Source organism: Haliotis asinina, chromosome 1 (genome assembly GCF_037392515.1).
Source record: "Haliotis asinina isolate JCU_RB_2024 chromosome 1, JCU_Hal_asi_v2, whole genome shotgun sequence".
Classification (NCBI taxonomy): domain Eukaryota; kingdom Metazoa; phylum Mollusca; class Gastropoda; order Lepetellida; family Haliotidae; genus Haliotis; species Haliotis asinina.
The window spans coordinates 62144207-62165598 of NC_090280.1; the positions used below are offsets into that span (position 1 = coordinate 62144207).

At 38.4% G+C, this 21392-nt stretch overlaps 1 protein-coding gene across 1 annotated transcript in view; it reads left to right on the forward strand.

The window, feature by feature from the left end:
- Window positions 1-21392, forward strand: part of LOC137295690 (transmembrane protein 132E-like) — a 78440-nt gene that overhangs the window by 50985 nt on the left and 6063 nt on the right. The window contains exons 4-8 of the mRNA XM_067827177.1: window positions 8199-8397; window positions 12959-13102; window positions 14010-14215; window positions 18365-18656; window positions 19128-19313. Of these exons, the coding sequence (XP_067683278.1) occupies window positions 8199-8397; window positions 12959-13102; window positions 14010-14215; window positions 18365-18656; window positions 19128-19313 (1027 nt within the window). The remainder of the gene's footprint in view (window positions 1-8198; window positions 8398-12958; window positions 13103-14009; window positions 14216-18364; window positions 18657-19127; window positions 19314-21392) is intronic.

Below are 21392 nucleotides of genomic sequence, written 5' to 3' on the forward strand. Positions count from 1 at the left end.
GAAGCTAGTCTAAAACTATCACATCTAAAAGCCTTTCAAAGACTTTACTTTCAAATATTTCACTCTTGGGAATGACTGACTTTTCCAATTCATTAAGTGTTTGAAAACCTGGGGTAATTTGGTTAACCTACAGGTTTAGGCGTTCTCTCATCATGCTGAAGACCTTGGTTTGATTCCCCACATTTGTTTTCAGTGTTGAAGAATATTTATGAATTGTTTGTATGAAAGAAATTTAGTTATGCTTAGTTGTGAAGTAAAAAGCTATTTTCTATCTTGCCTAAACCTTGCCATTTGTAACCAGTTGACTGGATAGTCGTATCATCTGGAAGCAGATGGCCACTTTGTGTTTGTGGCTTCAGAAGTAGAACACACAAGGTCCTCTGCTTGCAGGAACCCTCAAAGAGATGAGGAAATTGGCAGCGATAGTTTTTGCAGAGTTCCTGATTTGATTTTGTTGAAGAGTTTTAGCAGACAAGGTGATAACTCAGTCTTTATTACTCTTACAGATCTTTGAAGACTCTCAATACACCCAATCAGAAAATGACTCATCAAATACAGGACTTTTTTCACTGTATTTTATTTATGGCTCAGGTTAAGTTTGTTCGTAATTTACAACATGGCTTTGTGTTCTGCAAAAAGGAAGTGGGGAAAAACATCAAGAAAGATTTCGGTATCAAATGTTTCTGGTCGTGAATGTTTCATGCCTACCCTTGGTGTTATTGAAGCTAACATTTAGAATGCAAAGGATGAAAAAATAAATTGCTTTCATGATTTTTGTGGACACACTTTGTTCGTTTGAAGAATGGAGATCTGTAAGTTAGTGTGTTGATGTCATTGTGTGCAAATTAGGGGTTAAAGACTCTTGGTTTGCAACAGACTTGACAGTTTGCTACTGGGCATAAAGAGATGTTTCAATAAGCCATTTCCATGTCAACAGGTTATCAAATCCATTTTGGAACATTTTACATTCTTTGTCATCTGAAACATCAATGGAATTATCACAACCGACTCACAGAAAAAATCGAGCTCTGACTTGCTTTTAATGTGTCAGATGAAAGGTTATATCTTGTTATATTTTAGATAAAGGGTTAGAACAACCGTAAATGATTTTGCTGTCTGTTTCTTTGATAAAGTGGATGAATCATGATTATGAACAATTCTTTGATTTGACACGAAGACGTATGTTAAAAGGCTTTATTATCCATCGGTATTCTGGGAATTCACAACATCAGATAATTTTGAGCTGGAAATTTTGCCTAAAGTTATGCACCCAACAATGTTGACTTCAAATCCGTCAAGATAGAACTGAAGTACTTTGTGCAATTACTTTGCTTTGTCAGTAGCATGGAGAATGAGAAGCCTGGCAAACATCAAATGGTCGTTTGTGGCATTCCGAGGCATGAAGGGGTGTAGCTCAGTGCAGGGTGGTATCAGTCTATTGCCTTCTTAACCACTTGGAAAGAGCACAAAGTCGTGCAGATGTCTTGTGCATAGTTCATTAACTTAGGTGATTATTTAACTTTGCTATTTTTTTTAATATTCCTTCCTTGGGTCCTGTCTATTAGGTCCCACCAGGTACCCTTTAACTGTCTGGTGAACAGTTGCATATTTTTAAAAAATCAGTTTGTTACTTGCCTGGTTTTCTGGAAACTCTCAGAGACCAAGCTGTAAGGCACCATCAGTCATCCAAGGATGTTCCATGGACTATCCATGACCAACATTGCTGATTTGTGTGCTGTGCATTGAAAATCAGACCACATGCCACCAGGGATGCATGTTGATAAAAGATCAAAGAATACAGTGTAATGAAACACATTTCCTGGACACAAAAATAATGCCAGTCAGTGCTTCAGTCAGTCCTATCAGTAGAGGATAAATCCGATATAGCACAAATGTTGATTAAATTGATATTTTACACTATAGAAATAGGGGACTAATCAGGAAATGTTTGGTCATGGTTGTCCGAGTTTGGGTGTGATGACAGCTTGTGTAGCATGGGTTTATCCCGTATATGACATCCAGACCATGTCAGCTTGCTGATGGCGTTATTTTCTTTGGCTTGTAGTCAAGGCATCTGAGCTGGGTTAGCCTAGAGGTTAAAGTGTTTGCACTACCTGGGTTTGATTCCCCAGATGGGTACAGTGTGTAAAGCCCATTTCTGGTGTTCCCAGTTGTTTGTGATACTGCTGCAATATTGTTAAAAGTGGTGTTAAACTAAACTTACTCACTACAACATGTGAAATTCTATCTTTTCCCTAGTGATATTACTGGAATATTGCTTAGAGTGGCACAAAACTACATGCACCCACTCAGCAACAACTACTGGTCATTTGGCATAATCAAAGGGATCAAGCTCACTAATTGGTTAATTGATATCTTTGGATTCTAACAGCAAAAACTGATACTCATGGTGTCAGTCACTTGATTGTCTCGTCCAAGCTTGAAGCTTCATTATTTACAAACCAGCATCACGTAGCTGGAATATTGCTGAGTGTGGTGTAATACATCAGACAGACGAATAAACTGGTCTGGACAGACCTCCATACCTTGCGGAGGATGGCCATCCCCTATTGTATGCTTTACTGCTTCTCAGCATGGCTGCCTTGGGAAAAGTTTTATGTAGTGTCTCTATTACTTTCTGTGCCCACAAAAGAACAAACTTGAAAGGTGTAAAGTTGGATGGCATAGGGACACCTTTATGTGTGTAGCTTATGAAGAACAAAAAAGGTATTAAAACAAGACTGCATGAGAAATTGATAGCCTGGAGGTTTCTGCATATACCCTTCACAGTCATGGCTGAGTGCTTTCTTAGCTGGAGACTATTCTCACTGTTAGATTGTTCATAGTGCTATGAATTGGATTTGAACAAGGTGGCTGAATGTCCCAATGAAAGCTGTGAGGACAGGCCTGTTGAAAGAATTCCTGCTGTTGTCATCTAAGGGTTATGGGACCTGTAAATTTCCACCCAAATGCTTTGCAGTTAAGTTACTCAGCTTTTGATTCATTCTCTGAAGGTTGTGACAATGCATGTGAAAGAGAGGTTAGAAGATATATGAAAGGTTTGACAAGCGTGTTCAGTGACATGAAACATTCATCAGACTGCTGGCTAATTTAAGGGCTTGACTGGAAATTAGTATTTGTCTCTTCAGAAACATCCTGACCGAGTGCTGCCATATTGAAACGCTAGTGAGAGTTAGAAGGCCATGTTATGTTGGGCACTTAATGGTGTTCATTTGGTGGTGTCTATGCCTCTGCATGCCTGCTAATTAGACATGTCTCCCAATGATGATTTAGGCTGATGGGCCAACATGGCTGGGAATGGTTTGAATAAGAATTGGAACATCAACCATGTATAATGTCATCCACACTCTGATTGACTACATGTGAAAAATCTGAACATCATTCCTGACAGTTTGTCAGATTTTGAAAACAATATTTCACTTGGCATGTTTATACAATGTAACTTAAATAATAAACATCTTTTGGTATTGCACATTGCATAAATAAGTTCCTTCTGTTAGAGATAATGGAACTATATTGGGCTCCTTTTCTGTTTAAAAAGACTTATTTGTTTCAATCAAAACTATATATTTTCAGAGACTAAGTGTTTATTTTCTCCCACACTGCTATTTGTTTTAATAAAGAAACCGTTCAAACTGTCACGTTTTAAACTCCCAGTTAGAAAAACGGTTATTTATAACTATCGGAATTTACAAAAAATGTTTTACATAAAAGACCCAGAGTGTTGTGGAGACCACCTTTCTGAGAACCCGAGACACACCTTTTTTTTTTATTGAAATTTGTCAACATTGTTGTGAGACCAGATCATGCAGCATCTTTGCATAGGCAAATGGTTGTCGCCTATGTGTTTGCTGTACATGTACTTTAAAGAGCTTGTTTAGGAGAATGACTGCTCAGGTTCTCCAGTGAGATATGCTCTGTGGGCATGTGAAAAAACAAAAGCTTGTCTTGAAGGATGTGTGAAAGACAGGTCAGCGATGTAGCTTGTAAGCTGAGGTATGGCAGTCCGGATCAGAACTTGCTAATGCTTGTGTAATGACACAAAGGCGATACAACAGTTGAGATAAATGGACTGCTTGCTTGACAAGGGCAAGTAAAGCAGACGATACCATTGATGTCCAACTGAGCCGACAAAACACTAATGCTAAGAGGGGACAGGCACTGGATTACTACAAAATTAATTTGTCCTTTGACAAAAACAACTATCTTTCAGCTGAAGTAGGATTACAAAATGTCTATGGGTCGTAGCAGCTTGAACACAAGGCCTGATTTGCTTCAGATCATGTTTGAAAATGTTGGCCGCTGCTTCAATGAGGGGAGGATCTTTTCTTGACATCCCTAGCATCCAGACACTTGGCAATCAAAATAGCTGTTTATAACTGCCCCCATCTTACCTCTGTGGGCTCATAACAGTAGCCATTTTGGAACTGGCAGGAAGCCGTCTGCTTGTTTGAGTCTGTAGCAGACGTATGGAAAACACTTGAAAACTGGAAGAATTTTTCTTAGGAATGTTGCTGAATGAATTCTCATTGTTGTGATGGAATGTTGTCTATTTTGAGATGATGTATTGAAATAAACAAATCTTGAAACTTTGTATTCAGGTGTGGGGGTGGGAAGAAGTAAATTGGCTACAGGCATGATGAGCATTAATTTCAATGTAAACAAAACCTTAAAATACACACAAAACTGGCTCTGCTAGAGATCTCGGACTGCAGTGTTAGTGAAAGGGACTAGGTGATTCTCCCTATGAGTTTGGGTGCATTTGACACTCCAAAATTATCCTCACTGAATTTATGTTAATGAAGGCATAAAATAGTGGTAAGGTCTGTCGGGATTTTATAAGGTTTTGAAGTTGCCTAGACTTTATCAACTCCTCAGAATTCTGTATGTCAGGATGGTTCTTAGAGCTCCACATCCTGATATTAATAGAATACTCATATAATGGTACACTGATTACTTTTCATGTGCTCACTGTATTTGTCTCCCCTGAATGCTAAGGTGCTGATTAGTGGGAGTGCCACAGAGCCAAGAGACCTGATGCAAGAAAGCAGGACCTCTTGTATTGCATGAGAAACAATGACAGGGAAAGTTCTTTTTTCCCTATGCCTGTATGTCTTCATAGAGAATTTTCCAATTTCAGGTTCTTGTTAAAAATAGATTTGGTTTGAGAAGATTGTCGAAAAGCCCCCAGCTCCTCTAATGCATTGCTGAAATTTGCTTACCGCCAATTATTTTAACATCACTCATTAACACACCTATAGAGAGCAAAGGTGAAGAATAAAGAATGTTCAGTATGCAATAAAAGTGTTATTCACTCTTCAGAAGCACAATAAATATCTAGGTATGGTTTATATATCTCCAAGAGTTAAAACATATAAGTGTTTCAGCCTTTTAATGTTGGAAAGTCATTGAATGGGCTAATATACCCTGGACACATCAGGGTCAGCTTGCACTCCTGTGGAAGAATTCCCCCATGGGAGGGACCCTTATTTACCTGGCCTGTGGTTTATGAGACACAGGTTATACCCTGTTAAAGCTCTCCACGGGGTTTTGTTTGTTGTCTGACGCTCCACTCTGATCTACAGGTAGCCAGCTTAAGTGGGAGACGGGCTCGCCTCCATCGGACCCAACTTTAAACGAAAAGGGCTTTCTTGGTACCTATAATGCTGTCACAGGGTCCTGATTTATGGCTGCGGACGGTGATGACGGAATTTAGTTTTGGAAAAGCAAACACATTGTTCATTTGGTGTTCCTCTGTTGTGAAAGGTTAATTTAGGAGATGTGTGGCTGCTGTGATAATGGTGGCTGTCTATTGCGGGGTTGTTTTGTATACAGACAGCCAATAAGCAGGTGTTGCATAAAACAATCTTGCAGATTCTGGGGTCTTTCTGTTGCTGTAGTTTATGAGATCATTATATTAAGTTGAGATAAGCTGTTGTTTGGTTCTACAGGAGTGAGTCTCCTGGAGGGGTCTCTAAAATGTGGGTTTGGAGGGAGGGTATAGCATTTTGGAATAGATCATGATATCAGTTTTTTAATGAAATTATGAGGGTCTGCAGGAGTGGATAACTGTTACGGCTTAAGTATATGTGTCTTTTGGAAAAGGGACTGCATTTCAATCTGAATTGTGTTCATGGTCTACTGGAGTGGATCTTGAAGATAATCAAATTGTACAAGGCTTTTCATGGAGGGTACTTCAGTTTAGTTTAGGTTACATACCTGGTGTCTGAGAGATAAAAACAGCTGTTTGCAGAATGTATATTCATTTGATACACGCCCATGGTAATTCTGTCTCGATGGATCAAGTGATGAAGTTGTTTAGCAGAGCAAACTTACGACTTTAATTGCATGTCATTGGTCCATGATGACATGGGTGTTGCTCATTGTATCAACCCCTAGTTTACCTGACCCAAACTTGATTATTCGAAGAAAGCCATGTGTAACCTAAATATGTGAACCTGGGACAGGTTATTTCCAACATGGACTGCCATGTTTGATAATTCACCTTCCTGACGTACAGATTAAAATTAAAATCATTATTATTTTACAGGTCTCAAATTAATTATCCTTAGTAAATTAGTATTGTTTATAGGCAGGTAAGTTATGGTGAGGGCTGGCAAGTTTTACATTTAGTCTGCCCTCTGGTCTGCCTGAAATGTCTCGACGTTTCACACCCTGACTATATGTTTTGTCAAACATATCAACCTTAGCTCTGTTATATATTGCCATATGGTAATTTGACAGGCAATATTCAAATTCTGATAACAGGACATCCAAGTAAAATTGTCAAAATGAAGGAAACTCCAGGATTAAGAAGTGTCAGGTCATGGCGTCTGCTTATTGCAAGAGCCATGATGATTTCATCTCCGTGGTTTATGGCCTTGGTAAGACAAACGATTCCATGCCAGTGAAACATGTTTACATTGATATAGCCGGTAGCTCACAGGTCTTGTGTCAATATAATCCAAGAGAGGCTGTGATCACTAGTACCTGGGGACAATACACTAATAACAGGTATCTCTGTTTACAGCTCGTTGTGTCACAACTGTGTATATGTAATGGCTGTTATGGAGCTCAGATTCAAATGTTTTACTGATGTGTATCTAGACTGTGCTTCAGCAATTGGCTGCCAGAGTGATTGAGTGAGTGTAAGTCATGTCGGCAGTATTTGAGCCATATTATGCCAAGATGAAGTTACACAGTTTTAAGATAATATTACACAATACGTTTCAAACTAATAGCTATCCATGATGGATAGTAAAATAACTAGATGGTCACAGATAAAAATTTATATCTAGTATTAAAATCTAAATAAAACATAACCATACATGACAATACAATATAGAAACAGGCTATTGATCGCCAACAACTGAAGGTACATCACCATACTATGGACCATGGGGACTTACAGTACATTTGCTTCCTGCTGAATTTATATCATTCCTTCAGGTAATTTCAAAATGTTTTGACCTGTAAGAGGCAGCTGGATTACTTAACAGGTCAGGGTTGGTCACTTGATAGTGTTTCATCTTACCCAGTCAGTGTTCATGGTATCTGAGTCACTGGATTGTCTGGTCAAGGCTTGATACTTACAATTCATGTATCCGGAGTATTGCTAAGAACCAACAAAAATGTTTTAACGAAAAGATCTCCCTATGCTTTATTGACAACATTTATGTAGCGAAGATCTTTCAAAAGGAGAAACATGAAAATATTATAATTCTGGCTCTCAGCAAATAGTTCAAGAAATAGAAGCAAAAAAAATGGGAAAAAGAAAATAATTATGTGATCCTTGACAGGGCTTAATCAAGATGGGAAAAAAGACAGATAGAATAACAGTGTTAAACTGGAAATATTAGTTGCTTAGCTTTAAGCACTTAATTGATCTTCTTAAAATATCAGTTTGAAAAAATAAGCACTTTAGGCGTGACATCACCATTAGTATATTACAGTCTTGTTCTTGATCATGTTATGAGGGTAGTGAGGTAGAAGCATTCAATCTTCACACTGAAGACCCTGGTTCAAAGCCCCACATGGGTACAATGTGAGAAGCCTGTTTCTGGTGTCCCCCACCTTATTGCTGGAATATTGCTAAAAGTTCCTGTGACTAAAGTCAATCTCAGGTGCAAGATACAGTCTGACTTAAGTGTTCTAATTAACATGCGCTATTGTTTCAGCTCCCTGGAGATCTTCCACTGGCAGTTTGAGGTTGAGGACAGCATCATGAGTCCTGAAAATGGTCGCATCATCTGGACAATCGACTATGAGAAGAATGCCCCAGCACTCAACTCCTACTACCCCCCTCGCAACTCTCGCGTCACAGCACGCATCAAGATCGCAGGACGCTACCATGAAAGAATTGTCCCTGTTTTCAAGGTGAGTTTCATGTAGATATGTTACCTTTATGTAGTTTTGCATGTTCAGATTAGCCACTGAATTCCTGGTTCCATGGGGCAGTGGGGTAGCCTAATGGTTATAGCAGTCACTCGTCTCGCCAAAGACCCAAGTGAAGCACATTTGTGGTATCTCCCACGGTGATATTGCTGGAATAGTGCTAAAAGTGGGATGAAACTAGACTCACTCACTCCTGGTTCAGAACCATCTGCTGCAACAGTACCTTGATGTCATCCTGATGGTGGCAATCCTTGTAAACAAAGCTGGCTTGCCTAAAGTGCAGACATTAATGGCATCGTTAATGGAGGAAAGTAAATTTTACAATGAACATCTAGTTAAATTAGTGTGTGCTGGACTCCATCAACAGGAATGTTAGGAGAATTGTTATGAGGTACTGTACAGAACTGCCTGAGAAATGTCTTCACGACTCAGCTTAATGCCCTGCTTCAGACCTGCCATTAATGAGTCCACAGTCTTCAGTCTCCTGTCCATGTGGTGTACAACTCTTGGGGGACATTCTGCAGACTGTTTGTGAGAACTGGATGGGCACAAGTAGCAAAGTACATTCACATGATCGTGTAGTTTAAGTTCGGAGTTGTGTCCCCTTTGGTCAATATGGCCACTGTTTTTGTTCCATACAGCCTCAAATATGACATTAGAAGGTCTAATCACGTAAACTCCCCATGCTGCCCAGACACATTTGGGGTCCATTTTTTTTTTCACACAAGATCTGTGTTAGAAGTGGAGTTCAACAACCCATGCTTGTCATAGATGTGACTAACGTGATTGGGTGGCCAGGCTCACTGACTTGGTTTACACGTCATTATGTCCCAATTGTGTAGACCTGTTCATGTTATTGATCACTTAGATTGACAACTAGTCTCTGAAATGATCATATTGTACTGACAAGAGTTCATAGTGAAAGAAATTAAAATGAAATGAAAAAGAGCCCTGAAGCTGTGGAAATCTAGACTGCCATGTTTTCTAGACTTTCTTGGTTATATTTGCTTCGGGGTCTGTATGAGAGAATATTGATCACTGAATTGTCTGGCCCAGACTCAGTTCTTTACAGACCACCACTATATAGCTGGAATGTTGCTCTATGCAGCATGAAGCAACAACATATTTGTGAGGTTGCAGTATATTTTGCAACAGTATTTGTATAGTCACAAGATCTCGTTTATGGAAATTCAAGAGAAATCACATTTCTTTGAGGCCATTTTTAATTAAGTATTCACATATATGTGTCTTGGAAGGCGTTGCAAATAATAGTTTCACAACTCAACTTGCACGCGCATTTGACCCATGCGAAGTATGTATCAGTAATTTCTGACTTCACTGAAAATGGGGAATGAGGTAGCCAAGTGGTTAAATTGTGTGCTTGTCATGCAGAGGATCTGTGTTCAATTCCCCACATTTCACATTTCTGGTGTCTTTGCCATGATATTGCAGGAATATTGCTAAAGGTAGCATAAAATGAAAGTTACAATCATTACCAGTAATGTAAAGTGCTCTGAAGTCACTGGATTATTGTTCACAGACAGAATCTTGGAGGGGTCTAGATAGCATCACATTTAAAGTGTCACAGTCTACATTGGTTAGTCGTGTTTTGCAAACAGCAGTCTTGGATTTCTTTCATATTAGAATTATTTTCCAGTATCTAAACAAACTTGAAAGGAAAAGTTTTGGAAACTTCAGAAAACTTCCACATGGATGGAATGAAAATAATTATATGTAATTTTAAGTTACTTACATCTTCTGCAAATTGACAGTAATGTTTATGTGTGTTTTTATAGTATGTTTTGTGCAAAGTCCCGGGAATAATAACGTATAGATTATCAACTAGGAAACCATGATGGACACTTTGGAAAGTCTCCAAGTTCTGAATATCTTCTTTCCATAATGGGGAATAATAGTTAAGCTCCACACAATGACATGTTCTGGCTTGAGATGGTACATGATTTCATGCAAATATTCATTCACAATCTGTTCTTGTGTGCGCCACTTGGTGATAAAGGGGTATATTTTCTGTTGGGCAAGATGGAAATCTTTCGTTTTCTCAAAGCAAAATCCAATAATAACCTTTTCAGAAATTCACCTTGTCCGACTTATTGTTTAAATTTGAATAAGCAGTCAATATAAATTCATGTGATGAGGTTGCTATGTATTTCTGCCATGACCTTCGAAGATGTGGCTGTGCCGAGGTGCCACAGTGACCTTCACTTGAATGTTTGTTGTGACTGGACTTGGCATCCGGGGATTGATTTCCCAGAAGGTTGAAGTGCCAGTACTATTGATGTCATGGGTCACTGTGCCTACTGATTCTGTGCCAAGATTCAGAATTGGTTTTCTGGACTGGCTAGGGTTTTATTGGGGGAAATTATCCCTCAATTTGACATTGTCTTGATGAGGCTTGTACAAGAATGAAACTGATGAGGCATACTCTGTGATGGTTTAATGGCACATTGACATTCCTAAACGCCTGCTCCAAGACAGATATTGGATAAAAGTTGTTACAGAATGAGAGGTGATGGTGGTTTTGATGACAGCCACTGGTGTCTGTGATTGTCACAACCAACACATATACTGATATATTTAGAGGAGATCATTATGGCGGAAGGCTTAACTAGTCATTAACAATGGCTTCACTAGGCTGATAAGGAACTTTCGTCTTTGATGCCTTCATGATGGATTGGTCAGACATACTTTTCAGGCCGATACTTCTGATTACAATGTGACTTTTAATCGGTTATATCTCCTTGGTGTACTCCAACATCACATCAGAAAGCACACTACCCCCCAGACTGGTAAAGAAATGCTATACTATGTTGGATAATTCATGTATTTCAGGCTTTTTTATGCATGTGAATATCTTTGATGTAAATAGCTTGTTTATTTAAAAAATTTAAGAAACATGCATTTTGGGTTAAAGGCGATACTGTATTAATTTGACAATGTTGGGTCCATATGTTTCATCTATTGTGAAATGGCATCAATAAATGTCTGTACAATATCAAGGCATTCCAATGTCATGATTGTCTCACAGCTATTCAAGATTAAGTGAGTGAGTGAATGACTGAATTTTGTTTTACTGATTTTAGCAATGTTCAGGGACACCAAAAAGGGGCTACACACATTGTACCCAAGTCAAGAATAAAACCTGGGTCTTGGGTGTGATGAGCAAATGCTTTAACCTCCCAGCTACCCCACTGCCCCCTAAAATTCCACTAAAATTCAGTGAGAGAGCTACTGAAAAAATACAAATATTAAGCATGAGATGCGAAATGATTATTAATTTTGAGGCAGATAGTTCAGGAATTTATATTAATTTTATGTAAAGTGTGAAATTTAGCTGTTATTCCTTGTGGCATTTCTTTCAAAATTCTATCTCATCTTGATTCACTTCTGTGGTCTTGCAAATAAGTCCATGCCACCATCCTTCCTTTTTTTTTTGAAAATATATTACATACTATGAACAGAAATTAGTATGCAGACTGTTGACGTCATCCAAAGGTTTGTTTCTACAGTTACATGAATAAGTTGTGTCCCATACAGCATCTAGACTGTCCCCAGCCAGACAGAGGACATACATCAGACTGTTTGATGTGCTTTTGATCATGTGATGTCCCTTTAGGCAGGAGCTTGCATGCTGCCTCAGAGAATAAGTGACAAAGTAACAAGTGTAGGTGGCGCTAGTGAAATGTCCTTATTGGCCACCATCTTGTCAAGATGATGGATGTATGCCTATGCAGACAGGAACAGGATTTACTGGTTGTCAATTTGAGCACTCTGTCATTTTCAGTCTTGTTGTTTGAAGAATGGTTCAGGAGCTGGGATAATCAATTTATGTGTGGGGGCTGATTTGTCTCAAACTTAGTCCAAGTCTGCAAGATGTCAATAATCTCATCCAGATGAAGTTCAAAATTGAAATGCTACTATTTTCATTGCAATGTATCTGTAACATAATCAATCTGGAAAACGGCTGTTTTGCCTGAAATGAAATGTTTACCCTTATGCAAAACTACTATCAATGTTACTTGTGTACCGATGATCTGTTAAAGGACGGATGTTGGGAACGCAGTATGAACATATCAATAGGTTTCCACACAAAAGTATTTTTTTGGTTCAGACTATAAAACACAGATGACAATTTCTTTGTGTTGGTTTGTAATGAATTTCAGAATTCAGAGTGTGGGTTTGTAATGAATTTCAGAATTTACAGTTTCATTTTCAGTAGATCTGGGTTTAAGTAAACAAAAGCAGAAACTATTGCATTTGTGGCATCATTGACAAAATATTATAAGTTACAAGTACGTTTGATGTTTAACTCAGACACCTGATATATCTCCATATCAAACTCACAAACACATGATAACTTCTAATAAATACATTTGAGTGCACATGTAACATCACTTGTACGCTTGTTGCCTGCATCTGTGCTCCCATTATTAGTTGTAAGAAGGCCAATCTTTTCCCAACTGTTTGTTGGTGTTCTGGAGACACTGTGTAGGAGATGGCTCAAATTGATTATTTTCTTCTTTAGGAGACAGAGATTCTGAATACGGCCATCTTGACAGGAGAGAGACTTTCATTCCCTTTGAAAGTCTATGCTGTGTCTGACGTCGGGATATTCCGTGATGTTTCAGTCCTCACTGCCTGCCACTCAACAGACCGGGATGTCCTCAAGGTAACTAGTAACAGTTTAATGTATTGGGTGGTCAGACTTGCTAAATTAGTTGACACATGTCTTCATATGTCTGATGTGTAGATTGATGCTTATGCCGTTGATCACTGGATTGTGTGATCCAGACTTGAGTACTTATAGACCTCTGCCACATAGCTTGAATATTGCTACGCAACCAAACGAAACCTCAGGGTAATTATCATATTAAGCATTTCATCCATTTGGCGAAGTACGGATTCCTTTTTAGAAATAATGCTCAAGATCCAGGGATGGTTGTAAGAATAAATATGGGCCAGTAGTTAGGTTAGGTTAGGTGCAGTATAATTACTAGGTGGTCTGGCCCAAACCTTTTGGGGATGGTGTCATTAGCTGGAATATGGCTGATTGTGATGTTTACCAACAAGGAAATCATCCATGGGAATTTTGTGCCAGTTTACACTTGTCAGAATGGTACACAAGTACATGGTCTAGATTACCAGTTGTTCCACTTCCTCTTTTGTGGCAGCTGCAGTGGCTGAGTGGGTTAGATCACTGACTTTGTGTGCTGTTGATTATGAGCCTTACTCTTAGAGTGTGGTTTCGAATCCCAGATGGGGCTCAAGCCAAGAAAGACCAGAATCTGTACGTTTACAGTTTGTTTTTATTTTTGAGAATATTGAAATTGAATTGTAATCCCAAATGTGATTGATCACCCTCTGAAAGGCATTGTGTATTTGTAAGAATCACTTATTTCAGTTTTACAGATATACTAAAATGAATACCTAGGACATGTAGGAAGGTATTTCAGTGTGACCTGCAATTATTTTGATGAGTGAAACAATTGAAGTTTCAAAATTATTGTTTTGATGATACTTTTATTACCAGCTTGTGTTATTTGCATTTAATATTTGACTGTTTATTTTCCTTGAAGGTTGCGCCCGATTGCTCAGAAATCTACTTTGAAGGCAATGAAACACGTGGCTCACACAACGTCACCATCATTGCCAAGACTGGCCTCTACACAGACAACATGTATATCCGTGTGTGGGTACCGGAGAGCAGACTGGACATACAGCTATCAGACAACAAGCTCGGACAGATTCGGGGCTGGAAGGTGCAGACTAAGTCCCCAAGAAGGTGAGTAGACATCACACCATTTCTTCTAGAAAAAAAGGGTGGTGGAGTAGACTCTCTGTTGAGGTATTCACTTGTCATGCTGAAGACCTGTGTCTTCACTGTGTGCCCCGCCGGGATTTTGCTGGAATATTGTTAACAGTGGTGTAAAACTAAAGTCACTCTAGAAAAGAGGGTGATGGGGTAACCTTGTCGTTCTAACATTTTCTAGCCACTCCTAAGACCAATTATTGATTTCTCACATGGTGCCTCTGCAGTGATTTTGGTGGAATATTGCTAAAAGTCACCCAAGACCATACTTGCTTGCTCCACTTGGAAAGATTCTGGTTCTCTGAAACCACCTGTACATGATCCCAGCAAAAGTACCATCAAAATATATTCCAGTTGTAAAAAATCTGGCCCTAATTACTAAAATTTCTTCCCAACTGTACTGCAGTTATTTGTAGAAATAATGAAAAAACATTATTAGGTTTACCTGATATTTGTTCTGGACAAAACCACCTGTGTAAATCGTCCCAGCAAGCGTGTCAGCAGAATGTGGCCTTGGAATAAAAAAATGTGTCTATAATTGCTTTAATTTCTTGTCAACTATGCTACATTTATTTATAGAAGTAATGATGAAAAACCCGCAGAACTTTTCTTCTGGATGAAGTTGCAGTTCTCAGAAACCACCTGTACATGTTGGCCCAGCGTCATCAGAATTTGTTCCAAGAGTTAAAAGACTTGGTGCTTGTTACCTCAGATTCAGGCCTTTATCTCAATAGTATAATCAAATATTTGAATTCAAAAAGAAAACAAACCTTTCTATAACATTGTGTAGATGTTTGAGCTTCAAGTAAATTGCTTCTTTTAATGGTATTTTAGAAGTTGGGAAATACAATATTGACAAATTTGATGGAAAAAAAGTTGTTATCCTTAACGTTTCTGAATGTACATGAAAATCCTTTCTGCATCCACCTAGAAGCTACTAGACTTTGAGTTGACATATTTCCTAGAAACTAGTATTATTGAGCTGAGTTTGGCAGCATTTTGTGTAGGATTTGTTCTGATGAGTGTTCATCCCCTTATGAACAACTGACCAGATTTCTGAGGCATCATATCTTTGAACATGAGATGGATTTAAACAAAGGTGTGAAATAATCCTGATTTTATCCCAAACATTGTCTGTCCTCCTAGACTATAGAAAATGAACTTAGAAAGATAATATGATACGTGTTCTTGAAAGGTGAGATTGCTTTCCATCAAGGGACTTCGCTTCACATGCAGGATGGCTTTCAGCTGTTTACCATCATGTTTGATTGTTTCCTTCAAATTAGTTGTTACTTTGAATTCTTTCTCAGCAACCATACCTACCATTACCCTTAACCCATAAATCACAAGGTAATTTGTTAACCAGTAGTAGCTTCCAGTTAACATCCTTTGATTACCTGAACAGGAATATAAAAGCTTTCTGCCATCAGTACTGCATTAGCCTGGCATTAGCCTCGCTCGTTACTGAACTGTTGAGGTAGCTGTAGAGTTAGGCTCGCTAATTATAGAGCATCCATAAAGATGATGCCTTCCACATTGAAGGACTTGGAACCAGTGCTTAGGAAAATACTTTTAGGTAATCAAGCTTGATTATGGTCAGATTAATGGCATTGCCACTCATCTCTGTTCGTGCCTGGTCTATTCGGTACTACTTGGTGAACAACTAGATCTCATGACGTGTTTGGTCATGAGAATGAGGGTTAGGGAGAAGCTATCATTCATCAGGGTTCTTTAAAAAAAGACCCATAAGGTCTTTTTGTTTTTACACTGTTGAGGAATTGTTGGAACATTGATGTCCTTTCATGGCAGGATAGATGAAAGATTACTGAAATCTATTTATCCTAACGGATAATTTTGAAATATTTATAGTTTTAAAGAAGTGTGTGACTTCACTGTTTAATGTTCAATTGAAATGCAGCTCAACTTGACATCACTACTCAGTACTTCACACTGATGATAAACCTCCAATTGTACTCAGGTTCAAACATTATATGTTAACATGACAGGTCAAGGGCAAGGTCACGACTTATGAACCACACAGATTAGGGTTTCTAATGTAGGATAGCAATTCTTTTTGACTGAATTTTGGCTGAATTTCATGTTTGGCCCAGGTGCAATTAATACGATTAATTCCTCCCATCACCGCATGATAACAAGCAAGGAGTATGTGTGTTGGTTCACAGCAGAACTAGAGCCTCACCATCTTGACATGATGATTGATTGTCCTTTCTAACAGCCAGTGTCATTGCCAGACTCCCATTTTTAAAAAAAAATTAGGATAACTATATAATTGAAAAATTTCAGATCAGAACATTGTTGTCTTTAAGCCAAAAGGAAATTGAGTACAGAGACTTTGAAAAGCAAGCATACACAGTTGTTGCTTACAAATTATTACAATATGCTTAACATAGCCATGATATGATGGACCATTTCATGATGTTTACCACAGTCATGAATTTATATACCTAGACACAAGTTGAACTGTACAGAAAAATATCCATTTCCGCTCGCTGCTGTTACATTTTGAGGTCACAGGAGGTTTGTTGTCAGGCAAGCAGGATATCCACTGAAGTTTGTTCAGGCAGATAAAAAAACAACTCTTGCACTTCACTCCAATATGTTGCTGGAAGATAAGAGAGTTGTAAAGGATGTTTTTGTTTTTGAGGCACTAGCACATATATTTGACAAAATCTGTCGGGGAACAAGTTCAGTGCATATGTTTATGATTGCATATTCAGATGATGTTTGTAGACTGTTGTATCTCATGGAACCAGCCAGTTATCAGAAGTTTGGTCAGAGACTTTTGTTGAATCAACATGCTGAAAAAAATCTCCTTCTCCTGATGGTCGTTACATTGTGGGCTGACCTTCCCCTTGCCTTGTATGTTTCTTTGTTGTAACCCTTGTGAACACAAATTGAAAAAGCGCTTTTGATTTTATGAAAAATGTCCTTTTTCCAGTGATTCCTATTCCACCCTCCCCACACATTATTATAAATAATGACCTATCTTTACTGCTGTGCGAATTTAAACATGTTTAAATTGGCCATGCAGACCAAGAAAATTTGAGTTATGAGTTATTTTAAAGCTATCATCATAATTGCAGTGATCATTCATTCACAATTTTATGATTCCTGCTAATTTTTTCATTATGTTCTCAAATGTGATGGAATGTTGATGTGACCTGCCAGCATACTTTAAGGAATCCCCTGACTTTCTTTGACCGATCCTCAATACGGAGCACCTTAAACATTCCAGGCTGTGCATTTTTATTGTTGATGCCCTTACTAGTTTCCTTGGCAAGAAGCAAAAATGGGTTACTACCTCTGTGGGAATTATTTTTGTTAAGATTGGTCTTGAGGACTAGTGTAATCCAATCTGACTAGTTTTCTAAGTCTGATTGAAGAAGATGAAAGAAAAAATGCTCTGTTTACATTTTGTGTCTGTTTTGTTTCAGTGCCAGTTTGAAGTGAAAATTGTATTGTATTATTGAAGTATACTTCCCATCAAAAGTTTATACTCACTAATGTAAATGTAGCCACTTACTTCAAACAATTGTTCAGAATTTACTGTTGCAAAAATATTTCATTCTGTTTAAAGGTACTGTTTACACATGAACTGATGTATTGTAAAACAAATTCGTAACATTGAAAAGATTATTATCACATGTTCAGTAAATGATAAAAATCAGTAAAAATTGGTGTAACCTTAAGAAAACTATGCACCAAAACACAGCTGCTAACATGCATGATATTTACAGCAATTTGATGCATGATCCTTGTGTAGTTCATCTGCATAAGATTTGCAGTTAATTACCCCAAGTTACAGGAGAAATCAATTTTAGGTGTTACAATAACATATCGTGAGTATTTTAAGTGAGTCTGAATCATTGATGGGAAATATAATAAAGAATTAAGTCTGCAAAAGCTAGTTGTCAATGAGGAATAAAATATTTGGATTTCTCAGCACTATTTAGTTGTCTTGGACTATTTTACAGGTCCTCATAATAGCAACTTACGTAACATACGTAACATTGCCAAAGTGTGAAAGTATGACAAAATTCTTTTCTATCCGTTAGAGTGAAAAAAAGATTTCTGTATTGAATGTGCTTATGTCTGTTCCAGCAAGCGGAGTGTTGACTTTGGACTGCTGACCCACTCAGGCTTCTATGTTGGTGATCGCAACCAGAAACTGGACCGTCATGGGTGCCAGTTGCGTCTTCAGCAGGCTGAGGTGGAGGTTTTCACTCGCTTCCACATTGAGTCTCGGTCGCGCATTGACTACTACCACAACCGAAAGGCCTATCTTAAGGTCACTGACCTTGTCTTGAAGAGGATGCGAATGTCTGATCCAAGGATTGCTTCTCTTGAAGGAAACATCATCCAAGGTCAAGGACAGGGAAGGACTGAAGTTCAGGTATATTTTTAGAAATTCTGAAAGAAAACACAATTCTGCTTTACACATTAAAAGTATATTCTTCAGAAGATAATGTAGTTCTCAATGTGTCATAATGTTCATCAATGTCCAGGGACTTCTTTCACAAAACACTAAGGTGAATGTTAAGTCATTTTGGTAACCTTAGTGCATTGTTAAAGAATGAGAGTTAAGGTTAACCTTACGAAAAGTTGATTTGTGAAAGCAGCCCCAGCAGTATTTAAATCTGTCATTTTGAGAGCTCATGTTTCATTATGTTTAATCCTGATTAGTCGGTCTCATGAAAGTGTGAAATATATGGTGAGTCAACATATTTAGATCATTGACAGGTTGTGATGCATAAATATTGTTAGTGACATTGCAGTGCAGTGGGATTTTGGTTGATTTTACATTTGAATGTGATAGAAATATCAGGTTGAATCAGAAATAGTAACAAATGCCTGTTTGGTGTAGGTCTTGTCACCGACTGGGCGAGTCATGGCTGCCAGAGAGGTGCGTGTTGGCAAGGAGAAGGTCGTCATCGAGCGTCTGCTCATCAGGGTCATCAGTGGCGTCCGACTGGATATCGTCAAGGGGTCACTTCCTGGAACCCTCACTGCCGTTGCTCATCTTGAGCATAAGCTGATGTCCAAACACAAGGTATGCCACAAAAATATTTACAAGTAAAATGTTCAGATTAGTGGGTGTTATACAGTATCATAAGTGTATGATGCCTATAATTCATAACTGCAGAATCTTAATAAACAAGCTGGAGCAACTTTCCCATGGTTATTTGTTGTCAGAGATGGCCACCTATGCTTATCGTGTGACTCAGTGGCTAGGATGACTGCATGTCATTGTATTGTCCAGCTGCAGACTGTAAATAACTGGCTAGTGCATCATGATGGTGAGTGTGACTTTACCCGGGGGAAATAGGGTGTGGGTGGATGGGTGGGTTCTGGTTTAGACAGGTCCCGCTGTGCCTATCATGTGGTGACCAAATGAATGAGATGTCTACCTAAGTGACGTAAACTTTAATTTAAACCATCAGCTATCAGGATTGTTTTATCCAGACTTGATAGCTTACAGGCACTGTGTCATAGTCGAAATATTTCTCAGTAACCCACAAATGGAGGAGCAGCTTACCAGCCTAGTTTGCAGACCTCTCTCAAGCCTAGTTATTTATTGGATTTTTATTCCTACCTCCCTCTGCGCCACATACCTAGACTCACAACACTTGAAAAAGCCACAGGCACTCACTGCCTTGATTTGATTACATGTTAGAGCATACGAAACTTGCTTGCTTCATGTGAATGTCATTTGATGTACACCCACGCCTTGTTGTAACGTTTTGTTCAAAGAAGAGGAGTATTAAATATATGTCTTCAGCCGCAGGTAGGATAAAGGTTATTTGGCCAGTATCATCAGCATAATTTTCAGATTGACCAAACCTTTCAGAAATTAAATCTTAGCTTGATCCATCTGTTTACAGTTCCTAACATGTTCCATCTGGTTCAACCTGTGCAAATCATAAGGATTCTAACCTTGGCAACAAATGACTTCTTCTCTCGCAGTGACTTGATTCACCCTGCCGCAAGACAGGATGACTTCATAGACCTAATAATGTTCATTAGGAGACTTAGCCTTTAGCATCTGACATTTAAATAAAAGAATTTGTTTGAACATTTCGTGTTCAAGTATCTAGAATAAGCAACAAAGGCTGCTAACCCCCTCGTACTTGGTGTTACAATATGGAGATGTTGCCCTTAAGAAAAATCCACTTCCCCCTTGAATGACTTGTGGTACGTTCTGCTGTAGGCGATGGTCTGGTTGCATTTATGAAAAAATTATACACCACAAAAAAGGTTTAAGAACTGCACAGCCAATTTTGAGGACTGGCAGTGTTTTGATGTAACCTATAAGAACCAGTTTGTTGATTCTGTCCGGAGGAAGTAATTGTTTCAGGTCACTGAATGTCCTTATGACTTTGATGTCAGTGTTTTGCTCTCCTCTTTTTTCCCTCGGGCATCTCAACAGTCTATAGCAAGTGTTGAGGAGTTTGTGTATGTTCCCTTGCGTGGATTTCACTCTTGTAATGTTTCCATGCTGAATAATTACAAGTCTAATTATTCTTGATCTATTCAATTTGGTGAGCAAATTCACTGATTCTTTTTTAGTTGTCAAAAAATTGTATATATCATGCCAAAACAAGTGTGTATTTTTTGTTGTTGTTTTTTTTCACTCCATAATGTATGTTTCATCCTGAAGCAATTACTTACATATCATCATCTCTGAACAAAGATGAGTAATGGTATGTTGTCTTATTTCAGATTTTTAAAATATTTTATGCTATGTTAAGATACAGGTTTTATTTTAGGTGTGACTTCAGATGTGTAGCTACAATTATAAAAAAGCTGAGACTTACATGATTGTGGCAAAAAAAAGTTCTATAGGATGTTAGGCATTCCCTAAATACTAATCTGATCATTGCAACTTACCAGGCTTACACACACAAATTTGTCCTGCTATGTGCCTGGACTTGACTACTAGTAGTAATACGACAGAGGAAGTAAGTGTCCTTGTGGGGCGGCAGAGTTCTGATATGACAAGCCTCCAAGGCTTACCACTGAATTAGTTGAATACTGATGATAGCGTGGACCACATTGGTTCAATGTGTGAAGCTCATTTTTGGTGCCACCTGCTGTTACCTGGAAATAATATGGCCAGGATACTGTTAAA